The 16,123-nt window shown below is 38.3% G+C and overlaps 1 protein-coding gene across 1 annotated transcript in view; it reads right to left on the reverse strand.

Moving 5' to 3' along the window:
- ARHGEF33 (Rho guanine nucleotide exchange factor 33) overlaps positions 1-14,352 on the reverse strand; it is a 51,265-nt gene extending 36,913 nt beyond the window's left edge. The window contains exons 1-5 of the mRNA XM_070380201.1: positions 14,328-14,352; positions 12,604-12,653; positions 3,537-3,701; positions 3,102-3,223; positions 1,808-1,950 (exon numbers count right to left, since the gene is read on the reverse strand). Coding sequence (XP_070236302.1) covers positions 1,808-1,950; positions 3,102-3,223; positions 3,537-3,701; positions 12,604-12,653; positions 14,328-14,352 — 505 coding nt within the window. The remainder of the gene's footprint in view (positions 1-1,807; positions 1,951-3,101; positions 3,224-3,536; positions 3,702-12,603; positions 12,654-14,327) is intronic.
- Between the last annotated feature and the right edge of the window lie 1,771 nt (positions 14,353-16,123).

Raw genomic sequence — 16,123 nt, forward strand, 5'->3', positions numbered from 1 at the left:
GCAGAGAGTTGGACTGTGAAGAAAGCTGAGCACCAAAGAATTGATGCTTTTGAACTGTGGTGTTGGAGAAGACTCTTGAGAGTCCCTTGGACTGCAAGGAGATCCAACCAGTCCATTCTAAAGGAGATCAGTCCTGGGTGTTCTTTGGAAGGAGTGATGCTAAAGCTGAAACTCCAGTACTTTGGCCACCTCATGCAAAGAGTTGACTCATTGGAAAAGACTCTGATGCTGGGAGGAATTGGGGGCAGGAGAAGAAGGGGATAACAGAGGCTGAGATGGCGGGATGGCATCACTGACTCGATGGATGTGAGTTTGAGTGAACTCCGAGAGTTGGTGATGGACAGGGAGGCGTGGCGTGCTGCAGTTCATGGGGTCACAAAGAGTTGGACACGACTAAGCGACTGAACTGAACTGAACTGAAGCCAACCCCTTCTGAAAGTTTGGTCCTTTGATCTCAAGTTTTAACATAAACTATCACCAATCATATCCAGAATGTCTTACTATGGCATATTATCCCCAAATTTGTATAGCAACTAGGTAGAATAAACTATATTATATAAGCCATGCCTAAATAATAACGAAAGAAGGAGAATTTGCCATGCATCTGGGCACTTTGCAAATATAACTTTTAATTTTTTATCTTGTGCATATGGTCGGCTGTCCCAGACTTAACTCTGATCTGACTTCTACCTTCCAAGCCCATTCTACATTCTTCCCTAACAACATCTTCATTTTATGCTGTGTTGTTTATGCCATGGAGCAAAAAACACAGAGCCACCTGTGATGAACCCATTCCCTAGATGGAGCAAGTGAGTTTTCCTAGGCTGCACCTATTGAGTCTCTAAAATAACTACTCAAATGGATAAAAAATAAAAAAGCAAATCTGTACTTTGAAGTTAATACCACTTAAAAGCCACTTGATTAAGATTTTTAAATTATCCAAAGCAGATTTATTATCTTTGAATATATGAGTTACATTGTTTCTTAAGCCATAAGGGTGGAAAACCACCAGTCCTGCTCTTGAGGAGATTACAGTTGGTCTAGAATTTATTGAGCCTCTTTTGGAAATTTTCAACATGAGACCTAAAAAACAGGAAAATTTATCCAAACAATGTTAGTATCTCCATTCATGCTCCTGCATATAAGGTGCTTGCTTATATTGTTGAGGATACAAAGATGTAGCAAACATGCTTAGCAACGTCTATTGGAAAGCCATTTTCTTCAGGACTGCTACATACAGATATTTTCTGATTATTTTCAGTGATGTAGCTGTGGCTGTTTCAGCCCACAAACACCACCAGATCCGTTTTCCAGAGAAAGGAGAGTACAGAATTAGGTTATCACTGACATCAATGCCTGCCTGTTAGAGCAGATATAACTTTCTCATATCTGTGAAACTTTTGCTGGAAAAAAAAAGAACACAATTTTCCATCTGTGCAGAGAGGTAAGGATTGAGAAGTAATGTAGAAAATAAAACAATTTATTACAGTGAATAATTAAAAATTTTTTTTCTACGGCAGCTCATATAGTATTATTGTATAATAACATTTCCAACCCGTTTGAAACTTAGAATACCCAGATTAGTATTTTCCCTCAAAAGTAAATCTTTTAAATTTGGGCAGACTCTCTCCATCTCTTAGATCCTCTGAATTCTTCTACATTCCAGTTACAAAAGCAAAAATCCTGAGCAATAACACCATTTTCATCTAATAAAGATGGAAGCTGTAAGCCTATTCTCAATGTTACTGAAGTCCTAGGAACCAAGGGAGAACTACCTGGCTAATTCAATATGATGTGTGAACTGTACCTTTTTCATAGGCCTGAGAAGGCAAAAGGTTTGTAAAATCTTCACTTGGAAGAACAGGCTCAGGGATGTTGATGGAACGGAAGGGACTTCCTTGTGCTTGAGCAGGTCCAGCCTGTGATCCATGTTCTTCTTTCTGAGTTTTCCTAACACAAGAAAAGAAAAAAGGCTCTTACTAAGTGATGGGGTAAGAAAAGAGTCAGTTCAGAACAGGTCAAGAAAATTTCTGAACCATACAAAATTGCAGTTTTTGTAAATTAAACACAGTTGAGTACTAGCAATTCATATGAGTCAACGCAACTCATCACCAAATACCTACAATTCACCTTCTAATTATAATATCTGCATTCTTATTTTTCTGTTGCTAGCTTCCCTGTTACAGAGTTTACAGCAGGAACAATTTCTTGGGATAATTTACATTCTCTTCACAAAGCAACACAAAGGTAGCAGGAAGGAGCAGGTACTCGATTGAAAACACTGAACCATTCTCCAGGGTCACACAAATATTAGTTATATTTGAAATTTGATCGTATTAAAACGTGTAACAATGAAGATTATGTCTACTTAGTGGTGAAGCTTTACTTAATTCAGCCTGGTTGGGATATTGTTTAACAAAAATTTATTTTCAATGGTCAAAGTAAAATAAGAATAGTATTAGAGAAATTTCAGAAATCTAACAAAATCACTGGTGACCCCACTATCTTAGCACAAAAATCATAATTTAAATATATCTTTCTAGTTGTTATTTTCCTGGTGGCTCAGTTGGTAAAGAGTCTGCCTGCAATGCAGGAGACCCAGATTCAGTCCCTGGGTCGGGAAGATCCCCTGGAGAAGGAAATAGCAACCTACTCCAGTATTCTTGCCTGGAGAATTCTATGGACAGAGGGGCCTGGTGGGCTACAGTCCATGGGGTCAAAAAGAGTTGGACATGACTGAGTGACTAACACTTTAACTTTCTAGTTGTTATTTTACGTTTTTACAGTTAAATTCTACATGCCACTTGATGTCATTTTCATTTACCTTCCAGTTACATTAAGTGTGTTTTCTGCTACTGTTCTTGTTTCCCCCACCAGGAATTGAACCTTTGCACCCTGCATTGTAAACACGGAGTCTTAACTACTGGATTGCCAGAGAAGTCCCACCATTCATTTCTGTGCTGCATAACCTCTCTCACATGCTGGTCCATGGAGCCCAGTGGCCAGCTGTCCACCAATAGAGGGAAAGCTATTTCTGGTGCCTGTCTATGAGCCATTGCTTATACGTTTGCCTTTGGTCAGTTTTTTGGTCAGACACTCACTTGGCTTTAACTTTTCGAGATTCTCTTCGCTTCTCCTGTTGAAGCTGTTCAATTTTCTGTTGCATTTCTTCTTGTTTGGAAGTGATGGCCTGGATCATTGACATGGCATTGCTTAGCTCTTCCTAAAAAATAAGAATTGATATGTATTTAATCTGGTATATGAAGGTAAAGTATATAACATAATATCTAGTACACAGAAAACTTTTAATACATAGTAAATGATGAATGAGAAATGAAAACTTTACTTCTATTGTAGCTTCTAATTTTGACATAGAGATCCAACTAAGTAAAATATGATATTTTCCCATGAAAGTTAGTGAATGGGCCAGAGGAAAATTCTTGTATTTGGTTGCTAGGCAAAAAGGCAAGTTTTTTTTTTTTACTTCTGTTAAGATGACCAGAAATCTCTAGGAGGGAAATAGAAGAAGGACCTACCTTAAAATAGTTCAATGAATTCTTCATCTCAGTAACTTTCTCTTCCATGGAACATCTGCAGCTCTTAACCTTCTCTTCCAAAGCATATTCTCCATGTTGAATTCTTGACAGTTCTTGCATTGCTTCTGTGAAGCCAGTTTTGAGTTCAGAGGCTAGAGCCTGCAACTAAATAATACACAAAGAGTATATTCAATTTGCTATAAATTATTATGAATGGTATCTCTGATCCCTTGGATGTTTCTTTTGTTTGCAAAACCAGGCTCTTGAACATGTACAAAACTCATTTACTAGAAGACTGTTGTGTACACAACTTAAGGCACCTTGGCCCCATTTGTCTAGGGAAAAGTGGGTCTTCTTTATATCACTCATACTGAAGCTTGATAGTGATAAAAAAGCAACCAATTTATTGTTTGCAAGTGTTCCTGCAACTTACTATTTATTCAAACACCTTTGATTAAAAAGAGATTTACTTTAAAAGCAAGCTATGCATGTGAAAGACAGTGTTGATCAGTAACTCTTTGAATTCCATGCAAGAAAGGATGTTGAAGAAATTCAGTTATTTTTTTCCCTTAAAAAAAATGTAATGATAAAAAGAGTAATAATTAAGCATATCTGAATATTTCTTTGAAAGGGAAGAAGTTTTTTTTAATATTCTTGGATGATATAATGAAAAAGGAGATTATGGTGTTTCCAGGGGCAGGAAAACCTACAATGGTAGAAACTCAGCACACTGATAGTGACGAGAGTCGTCTTCAGCTGTCAAGCCTGGTCATGTAGGAATGCACACTTGGATTTTTATTGTCACCTTCCAACCATGAAAAGGGTGTCAATTTTGGAGTCAGGTAGGGTATAAATCCTAGCAATTCTCCTACAAGTACTAAAACCTCAGGCAAGTTGGTTAGCCTCTTTGTAGCAATTTCCTCATCCATAATACAGCCAGGATAATATTTCACAGGACTGTCTTGAGAATTAAATGAATAAATGTAGGTAAGGTACCTACCACAGCTTATGCTTGGTATGTAAAAAGTATTCAAGAAATTTTAATGCTTTTCCCCCTTGAAATGGCAAATCAGAAAGCTAAGCGCAAACAGAAATGTGGAGAAAATGGAGCACTTCTAAAGTTCAGTTTTATTTATTGAGTCAATGAAAAAAGCATTTTCAACAAATAAAAGGTTAAGATAATAACAATAAGGTAATAATAACATTACTTACATGATTTTTATGATCTTACATTCTGCTAAGTATAGAAATGCTTACTCCAGATTACTTTTTAAAACAGAACTTTTTAGGAGCCTAAAAAACCCTTTCCAAATGGTTCCAACTTGTGTGACATCTCAAAGTATAAAATGAATTACTCTTCTGTACCATATTTTCAAAATATAGGGCTTGTGGGTCTCTGTGCTTCACAGAAGGCTTGGAGGAGGGGGAAATAAGAGGAATCAAGGAGATCATTCCGAGGAAAAAGAAGATGACATCTCAGGTGTTTGGAGCTGAAAGATTGGGAAACAACATGAACAGTCTGTATTTCATTCCAGTCATTTTTAATTTTGATATGTCTGTGATGGGTTTCAGCACATGTCCTAATTCAGTTGTCATGTTAGGTTAAATCACCAGATCAACTACATTTGATTTGGTAATTTTCATTATACAAATTCATCTTCTGTGAGCAAAATGAAGTCGATGGCCATGTGATATCAAAGCAAAACGTAGGCACGTTTCAAAATTGAAGGAAGGAAACCTCACATTCACTCATGTTTCCTGCTTGGAAAAAAAAAAGGGAACCACTTTCCAACAGAAATAGGTTTCATTTTCACTACTCCCCTAGGTGGATGTGTGGCATTTTGCCCAGGAGGCAAAAGGAAGCAGCAGGGTTCTCTTCACCTGTAGAACCCCAGTTCCCAAATATTAAGAGCTATCAATACATTTCACTAACAGCCAGGTTATATAGGGACTTTGGGAATTCTGAAACCATTTTGAGCTAGGAGCGCCCATTTTCTTTCCATGTGTTACTGTGAGCTCCTTCGATACCTGCCACTGAAGTAACACTACTGCTTTATAAACAGCTTCACAACCACTGATCAGGCGGGGGATGCCATACATAGTGAGTACAATCACACACCTGAGACTACAGGTCACTTTTAAGTTGCTTGGGAGATTCTGAAAACCTTTAGCTACTGCAGACTGGTTTTCTGGTACCAACTGGCCATTCCTTTGTAAGTAAAAAAAAATATTCTGAAGACGTGGACTTATTTGCTCTGCTCTGTCTCCAGCTTTCTTGTTTAACAGCCCACAGCCCACCCCCAGGATTAGAAATGGGTGTCTACCTTGTTCTCCAGCGAGTTGAACACGTTCCTCATCTCGTTGATTTTTTCATGAAGCTGCTCTAGAGAGGTTATGATCCCTCCATCCTGCCGCTGGAGGCGGGCTCCCACCGGAGGCAGGTTCAGGGAACTCTTGTACTTGGAAGCCTACGGTACCACAGAGGGCTTCTTAGGCTCAAAGAAATAGGGGAGGGGAGTCCGAATTCTTCCTATTTCCTGCTCTTAAATGAATTTCTGTTTCTCAATTTCCTTTACTTTCTTGGCTCTTAACTCTTCTCAAGATGAATTTTAGTCATTGTCTTCCAATTTTTTTTTTCACCAAAGATCCCTTAAACTAAATTTTCATAAATTAAGCAAGTTATTCCAACTTGTCTTTTACACAAACTTCTCCTTCCCTTCTGTCTCATTATTAAGGTCAGAAAAGTAGGGAATGGGCCTGTGCTTTGAGAACTCTGCAAAGTTTTAAATATCAAGATTTGAGAAATCTCCACAAGGTATGCCAAATTCCTGTGACACCTGACTAAAAGCTCTTCAGGAGCAAAAGCTCAGGTATTTTGAAGTAGCCCATGATGGCAAGAATGCCAGGGTAATTGCTTTGGCTTCCCCCTAAATCAGGGTTGCTACAGAAGAAATGGGGTCTTTCTGCCAGCTGCCACTCCCTAATTTTTAGCCTCTGTTAATTCAATGCAATGGATTAACCCATTGCAATTAATTTAACACAGTGATTTAAAACACAAAGTGAGTCATTTGAACAGTCAAGAGTAAATTTCCCAAACCTTCTCCTCTACACTCCCTGCAGAAATTGATCCTTAAAGTCATTCTTACCAGGCAACACTGAGGCTGATAGGAAGCCTGGTGTGGTGGGAATTTATCTTATCTATCCCTGGATGCAACACAGGTCTAGCAGAGATAGCTTCTCTGGAGTTAGAAGAACATGCCTCAATGGTAAAAAGAGACTGAGGCTTAAACAGGGCTTACAAATCCTAGAAAACATTCAATGGAAATTTTGATGATGAAACCTATTACTGTAGGACTGGTTCCCATAGTTTTCCAGTTAGAGTTTCTTTGGGCATATAACCCATTTTCTTAAATTATTAATATTTTTATTACAGAGAAAAAGGAAAAAAAGAGAGTCACCCAAAATCTCATTACTTTAATATAACCATTAACATTTTGGTATATTTCCTTCTATTTTGTGCTATGAATATAAATGCAAGTATTAATAGCATTGGCTTTGGCTTCCTAGGTGGCATGGTGGTAAAGAATTCACCTGCCAGTGCAGGAGATGTAAGAGAAGCGGGTTTGATCCCTAGGTCGGGAAGATACCTTGGAGTAGGAAATGGCAACCCACTCCAGTATCCTTACCTGGAAAATTCCATGGACAGAGGAGTCTGGCGGGCTATGGTCCATCATGTCTCAAAGAGTCAGACACGACTGAGCACACACGCATGCATATTTGTCATGTTGAAATCACATAAAAGATATATTTTGATTCTGCCCTCCTTTTTCTTTCCTTTTGCATAACATTCTTATAAGCCCTTCCCCTCAGCCTTCAAATGTTTGTCTAAGTGTACATTTTAATGGCTATATGATATTCCAAACTACAAGTGTGTCAGAGTTAACCTACTCATTCACCCTTGTTATAAATTTGTTATTTATAATTTTTCAATATAAGATAATGCATTGAAATATAATGCTTTTTACTGAAAACTTTGTATATATTTCAGTTATTTTCTTTGGATAATTCTTAAATATGAAATTACTGAGTCAAAGGATGTTAGGTAGTATTGACCCAAAGGAAAATATATCATATTGGAATATATTCAATTAATTAATAATTATACAAAATATATTTGACCAGAAGGCTTGAAAAGTTATAATAATATGGTTGTATATGTTCTTGGAAACATACTGTATGACATGCAATGTCCTAAATTAGTGTATTTGGAAAATCATGTCTTAGATAAGACATATGAAACATAAGTAATATAAATGGTTAAAGTGTCTACATTCCTAAGGCTACACATGAGCCAAAAACATGGCTCAAGTTCAAGTCATTAGTGTAAGGGTTGCACTAGAACTAAATTGTGCTGTTACCACATCTGTTGCCTTAACTGGGGGATGCTCAACCCTCACTTCTCATGTTAATGAAATCATAATTTTAAAATATATATTCCAAATGAAGTAATCAAGGCTAAATCAACACAGTGTGACTCTGGAAAAGAGATTGGGGTGGACTTTGAGAGGGTTATGGACAATGGACAATGGACAAAAAGGAGAGGGATAGATTTGGTTTCAAATAAAAGGCAGTATATTGAGCTAAGGATCAGTCAGTGTGTCTACTGATTCACCTGGTCCACAGAATTCTACCTGGAGTGACCTGGGAGATTATAGTGCTCATTCTACTGTTGACTTCTGTGACCTGATTTAGGTCACAGTACAAGACCAGGAGCTGACTGTGGCTCAGATGGAGATCAGTCCTGGGTGTTCATTGGAAGGAGTGATGCTAAAGCTGAAACTCCAATACTTTGGCCACCTCATGAGAAGAGTTGACTCATTGGAAAAGACTCTGATGCTGGGAGGGATTGGGGGCAGGAGGAGAAGGGGACGACAGAGGATGAGATGGCTGAATGGCATCACCGACTCGATGGACATGAGTTTGAGTGAACTCCAGGAGTTGGTGATGGACAGGGAGGCCTGGTGTGCTGCAATTCATGGGGTCACAAAGAGTTGGACACGACAGAGCGACTGAACTGAACTAAACTGAACTGAACCATATTCTTAGCAAACAGGTTACATTCATCCAACAGGTTACATTCATCCAAAGAACAGGAAGCCAATTAGGGGTACGAACATTTTAACACTTTTACTGCATTTGAACTAAATTAGTCAAAAAATAATACTCCTTGTTTTAATCACTGTTTCTTTGAGCTTCAACCTTTTCTTCTATTTATTAGCCTTCTGCAATTCTGTTTTGGTAAATTGTTTGTGTTCCTCACCCATATTCTATCAGGGTTTCAGAATTTTCCTTTTTATTGATTCTATGAACTATTTATATATCATTAAAGCTCTGTAATAGTTTTGTAGGAAATTTTCCAGTTTTTGCTATTTATCTTTGAATTTATTGAAAATATTTTTACATTGGGAAAATTTTTAATTGGGATGTGATGTACTCACTAACCTTTCCCTTTGTGATTTTTTTCCAGTGCTTTTTTTCTCTTCAAAAGATATTTTCCAGTGTTTTTTTTCTTACAAAGACATCCAGAGACAAAATAAATATTCACTAATTCTATGGTTTCTACAAATATTTAATCCTTTAATTCACTTTTGAGCTAATTTTGATTAGAGTATGAAGCAAAGATCTTTTCTTTTTTTGCAAAGAACCAGACAGTTTTCCAAACACCATTTAGCACCAAACTAAAATAACTACATCAGACCCTTTGGCTTAAAGCAATATACACATCCCACGATATCCATTCATTCATTCAACTTTTATTGAATATGTATTATATTCCAGGCACTATACTTTGTTCTGAGAGTATAACAAAGAGCAAAATGTACTAATCCCTGCCCTTGGAGCTTACATTCTAGAGAAGCAGACAGACAATTGAAAAATAATAAACAAGTTAATATTTACTCCAATGTTAGGTAGGGATTGGGAGATCTGTGGAGAAAATAAGGAGATAGAAAATGTCTGAAATGTCACATTTTCCTTCACCTTTCATATTTTGCTCTCCCTTTTAAGTATAGATTGTATCTATTCTAGTTAATCTTTTCCTGTATCCCTCCTTCCTAGTCCTCTTCTTTATTTCTCTGCCTTCATCTTCTTTTGGTTAAATGTTGCTTGGAGTAAACAGACTGGGACTTGGGAGACATTCTTTTAAAGCAAGGACGGGGTTATAATCACAGCATCACAGAGGTCGCGTGGAGCAAGCTCACTTCCGCTGCTTCATTTGTTCGTCCGTGAACAGATGTACTTGGATGTATACAGTAAGAGAACGAGGCCATCCCCACTGCAGCTATATTTAGCCAACATTCAGGGAGTGACCTACATAAAATCTGTAATAGACTTTAAGTCATACCTGAGTTTAAAGAGATAGTCACACTCATTCAAATGCCATACACAGGTCCGGCGTTAACAGAGGGGAGGTGGCAGGGAGGTCTTGGACAGACAAGTGAAACATCAGATCAGCACCAGAAGGAAGATTCACTTCCTGTTTCCAGACCATTGTTCAGGCTAGCCCGTCTGCCTAAACTTACCCTTCCCCACATCCACTTACCAAATGATTAACTCGTTCTTACAGGCCTGATTCAAATCCTTCAGTTAAAATTAATTCATCCCTTTTTCATTTTCCACAGAATTTTATCAATACCTCTGTTGAAATTCTTCCAAACAGCCTACCTTGTATTTATTGTATGTTTTTCAGGACACTTAAAACTCAGTAGGAATATCTGTTTCGTCTTCCATTAGGCCAAACAGACTTTGCACATAGTAACTGCTCTATAAATATGCATTAAGTTGAAATGAGGCTCTTTTCTTCAACCTCTCTCTTTGCTGGTCTGGTTCTAAGAGCAACATGATTACAATGTTTTCATACTCTTGTGCTGGTTTGCCCTAATTGGGTCCTCAGCAGTGATCTCTTACATGATATTTTTGGGAACTAGATGTTATTTTCATTTTATTGTTACTCAAAGTAAATAAATTTAAATTACATTTCCCCAGACTACCTGCTCCTCTGGATTCCTGTATCTCTATTTGGGAGACCACTCTTTTTCATAGTTGTTGTTTAATCCCTCAGTCATGTCCGACTCTTTTGCGACCCCATGGACAATAGCCCACCAGACTCCTCTGTCCGTGGGATTTCCCATGCAAGAATACTGGAGTGGGTTGCCATTTCTTTCTCCAGGGGATCTTCCCGACCCAGAGATAGAACCTGCGTCTTCTACATTGGCAGGCAGATTCTTTACCACTGAGCCACCATGGAAGCCCCGTTTTCCTCGTTGTTGTTGTTCAGTCGCTAAGTCATGTCCAATTCTTTGCAACCCCATGGACTGCAGCACACCAGGCTTGTCCGTCCTTCATCATTTCCTGGAATTTGCTCAAACTCATGACCATTGAGTCATGATGCCATCCCCCTTCTCCTCCTGCCCTCAATCTTTCCCAGCATCAGAATCTTTTCCAATGAGTCAGCTGTTTGTAGCAGGTGGCCAAAGTATTACAGCTTCAGCATCAGTCCTTCTAGTGAATATTTAGGGTTGATTTCCTTTATATCTCCTTGCTGTCCAAAGGACTCTCAAGAGTCTTCTCCAGCACCACAGTTTGAAAGCATTGATGCATTGGTGCTCAACTTTCTTTATGGTCTAACTATCACATGTGTACATGACTACGGGAAAAATCATAACTTTGACTATACAGACCTTTGTTGGCAAAGCCACGTCTCTGCTTTTTAATATGCTACGTTTGTCATAGCTTCTCTTCCAAGGGGCAAGCATCTTTTAATTTCATGTTTGCAGTCACCATCCTCAGTGATTTTGGAGCCAAGAAAATAAAATCTGTCTCTGTTTCCACTTTTCCCCCATCTATTTGCCATGAAATGACGGGACCAGATGCCATGATCTTTGTTTTTTTAATGTTGTGTTTTAAACCAGCTTTTTCATTCTCCTCTTTCACCTGCACCAAGAGGCTCTTTAGTTCCTCTTCACTTTCTACCATTAGAGTGGTATCGTCTACATATCTGAGGTTGTTGATATTTCTCCTGGCAATCTTGATTCCATCTGTGAGTCATCCAGACTAGCATTTTGCATGATGTACTCTACATATAAGTTAAATAAGCAGGGTGACAATAAACAGCCTTGATGTACTCCTTCCCCAATTTTGAACCAGTCCATTGTTCCATGTCTGATTCTAAATGTTGCTTCTTGCCCTGCATACAGATTTCTCAGAAGACAGGTAAGGTGGTCAGGTATACCAGGGCTTAAAACCTTAAGAGCCAACTTTGAAATCACCCTTTCTCCCAACCCCCACCTAACCCTGTCAGTTCTTTCTTCCTTCTCAAGTAGTCCAAATAACAATGCCTTAAGTCTAGAGAGTAGCATGGGTTTCCCTAGCCCAAGCTGTTTTCACATTACATATTATGTCAGAATGAACTCTGTGATTTTTAAGGAAAGAAATTTACTTTAAATTACTGTTGGTAGATAGAAACCAAAGAAATACTATGTAGAGAGCCAAAGTGACTGTCATTGTAATTGTATATTACATAAAAGTTAGCAGAACATTTGTCTCCCTCATAAATCAAATTATTCCCATTGTTTGAAAAGAGCTTAACTTTTTTTCTGTTATCATATATGAACATTTGCAGTGTTAACCCCCTTCTATTCTCAATTCTCCCCACTAAAATAGGAGACTAAAAAAAGCAGATCTTGCTCTCTCCTTCTGATGGAAATGTTATTACACAGGATAATAACCAGGGTAATGGCCAGAATGATGGTGACAACAAAAAGAAAAGCATCATTGATGTGGGAGCGGTGGTGCTGTATTTTATAAACTGGGTAAGCTGTCCTTCAGTCATCAGTTTTCACCAAAGTACAACGTGAATGGTACTCTTGACCCTGCTTATCTCACAGTCTTAAGTGAACAAACCCAGTGATACATGTAGAAGCTTTTGTGAGTGCTAAAAACAATGGGTACATAAAGGACAGTCATCATTGTGATACATAAAAGAGTTTAAAACAATCTGTGTTTTTACCTGGTAAATCTGTGCGGAAGGATTATTCATTGGCTTATGTTCATTATCTCCTGTAGGGAAAAGAGCTCAGTTTAATCAACATAATTCATTCTCTCCCTATTCTCTTCAGACATGCAGGGAACGAGGGGACTTACAGGATACTAAATCTGTACTTACGTGGTAAGCCAATGATTCAACAGAAACAGAAGATCAATTGGCATAGGTTATTTTATATTACATTCTAATGATCAAACTATATCTACCTGATATATCTCTTGTAGTAGAAAATCATCTGCTACCAAGGAGGGGAAGTTTCTCGATCAAATTGAATGATAAATGATTATTCATTAGCCAGAAGGGAATACCCATGAAGGGTCTCTTTCAGACTTCCCTGGCAGTCCAGTGGTTAAGACTCTGAGCTTCCATTTCAGGGGACACAAGTTTGATCCCTGGTCAAGGAACTAAGATCCCACAAGCCACATGGCAAGGCCAAAAAAAAAGGGTCTGTCTTATTCTTGGGGCTGAGTGAAGTTTATCTGAGGAGCTAGTTCCAGTCAGGAAGTCATTTATCCAGTGGTCACCCTATTGTTCTCAGGAGGCCTGTGTAAAATATTCTTTACTTCTCCTGCTTCTGATCCTTGCTAAACTTCAGAGCTCTGCCCTCTGTCATGCCCAGATCAGCTAAAGGAATTTTGTTGTCCTCCTGGGCAAGAAGGTTGATGGAAGGAAATTTCAATACAAAGGGTCTCAGAAGGATGCAGACAGAAAGAAAACAGTATTGTCAACAGTAGAGACAGGTCAAACATAAAGAAAGTAGTAGGTTATGAAAACCATTTGCACTAGGGAGGAAAAAGATTAGCCTAGAATGTACCTGTCAGAACCTCAGCCCTGAGGACGAGGTAAATTGCATAAAATGTACACCTCATAAGCACCCCTTTGCTTATCCATTTTAGCCACATCTCCTTTGTATCACATTGTATGAATCAAGCAGTTTATACATAAAATCCCCAGCTGCAAATATTTGGATGTATAGATGTGTACATTGTTCTCCTAGGACATTCAGGTACCGGAAACCCTTCCTTAGAGGAACCAGCCTCTATGTTAAGTTTATAAATAATATATAACCTCAGCTCAAAGCTTCTACACACCAAGGGCAGTCTCTATAAAATCCAGATGGTTTGAGATCACCAAAATCCCCCTCATGAGCTTGAGTGGATTTACTTAACCTATTTCATGCTATGTCCCAACAGCCTGGTATAATGGCAAGAACCAGAACCTAGGGACAGAGATCAGATTCCCAGATCAAACTCTTGACATTTTGTAGCTATAGCCTCACTTCTCTATGACTGTTTCTTTACCTATCAATGGAAGATGATAACAGACCCTACCTTTATGTGGTTGATTCTGTGTGGTAAAGTTTAAAAGAGAAAGCCCTCATGTTTCTAGGTCGCGTTGGCTGTCTGTTAGTTCCATATATATCTTGACCCTTTTCAGGAGGTCATTCTGAGGCAGTCCTAAAATTATTGCTAAGAAAAGTAAGAAACTACTCAAATTATAGATATACATGTAGCATTTCCCGTTTCCCCAGTACCACATCTGTGCTCTTCCTGGTCATTCTGTTATGATAATGAAGTAAGAATAGTCAAGTTAACAGCTTATTCATGTTGCGAGATAAGGGCAAGACAAGCCTACAACCTATATTTCTTAAATCCTGAGCCTTAAGCAAGACATAGGAAAAATCTAACCTTGCTTGGTTTTGGTCTTTTCCATGGTGCCTGTTGCTTCTCTCCTCCAGCTTATTCAACATTGCATCTTCATCGTCCCTGGATCAGGCCATCCCCTCGTCCCCAGACCTGTCAGTTGAAATCAAGAGTAAGGGAACAGGTGAAGTGACTGGACTTACTTTATGTGCTAACTTTAAAAAATTGAAACAAACACAGAAGCAACAGGTGTTATGTGCAGCTTCAGAAGAGTGAAAATATTAAGTTGAGCACATATTTAGCTTAAAACTCAAAGGTAAATATTTTGTCAGCAAGTATGAATTTCATTACTTAAAATTATGGTAGTTTTTAATATACTGAATTCTGTTGGGGATCAAACCATTAACTTAAACCCATTAATTTTATTAGCAGGGTATAGTTTGGGGAAATTAACTTGAGTAAGCATGAAGGCTGATATATCTGTTTCTATTTCATTAAACAGTAAGTTCTGTGATGGCCTTGTCCCCACTTGCACCATCTGTAGACTTCTTTATACCAGGAGATGCTACTCAAATGTGGCCTGGCTGGTGTGATGTTTTGACATGAAGCTGCTGGTTCAGAATGCAATCTAACAAGTAAAAATAGTATTGTGGACACTGGCACTCTTTTTATCCCATCTAGAATTTTAATCCTTTTCAGTGATGGGGGAATTCCCCAACCTTATGCAGCTTGATCAGAGGCCTCCCCTTATGCGAAGGCTGAAAGTGCCAGGTTCTCCTAGCCTCCCTTGCAGCTAAGGCATGATGGACATGTGGTAACATTTTGATACACTCACCTCAATTGGTGCTGGCAGTTGCAGAAGGATTTTCTAGGGCAGATATACTTGATACACTTTCTACTTTCTTAGAAATAGAAATGATTCTTAAGACAAGCAGCAGCAGCATCAACAAGGGTGGTAGTGGTGACCATGATCTGGTATAGACAGTTTAGGTAACTCCAGCTGCTGCTTTCCTCACCAGAACAACTCTGCTACATGATTTGGGGCATTGCTGCTGGATGTATAATCCCAAACCTGGTTCTCCAGTCTCCCAGAGATTTTATGAGCTGTGCATATCCTTTTAGCAATGTCCTTTGCTGCGTAAATCAGCCAGTTATTTCCTATTGCTTTGCAATTAAGAAACGTAATTGAAATACTAAAAATATATTAACACTATTCAAGATTGAGAAAGCATAAGTTACAACTTTGTTCCTTGCTGTAGAAAAGACACATCTAATTTCTGGTGATAAAATGCAGATCAGTGTTTACCGAGGGCAGGAGGTGGGAGTTGAACTGGGAAGAAGCACAGGGAACTTTTTAGGTTGATAAAAATATTCTATTGCTTAATTGTGGTCGTGTTTATCCAGATGCATAAATTTGTCAAAATTCATCAAAATGTGTACTTTGACTAGGTGCCTTTTATCCTATATAATTTATACCTCAAACTAGAAATTACTGTTTCATGCATATATTGAGGTCTGTGAACCAAAATGATAAATTGACAGACTCTGGAAGGCACACATGGATGAAAAAGCATTGGTCAATAGCTGCACAATTATAAATGGGGGATCTAAAGAGAGGCCCAAAGTGAAGGCTGTATGCTATTTGGAATCTTGTACATTTTTCATGTGAGCATGGAAATTATGTCAAGGTAAGGCATCTTCCCTAGCTATCTGAATCTCTTTCATAGCTGATATAAACATTACTAAGATGAAAAGTTTCTCCTCCTTAGCAAATAATCATTTGATATTTAATGAATTCCATGATGAATATAATTAAATCACAGAAAGTTAGAGCCAAAAGA

The sequence above is a fragment of the Bos mutus genome, chromosome 11, assembly GCF_027580195.1.
Source record: "Bos mutus isolate GX-2022 chromosome 11, NWIPB_WYAK_1.1, whole genome shotgun sequence".
Lineage (NCBI taxonomy): Eukaryota > Metazoa > Chordata > Mammalia > Artiodactyla > Bovidae > Bos > Bos mutus.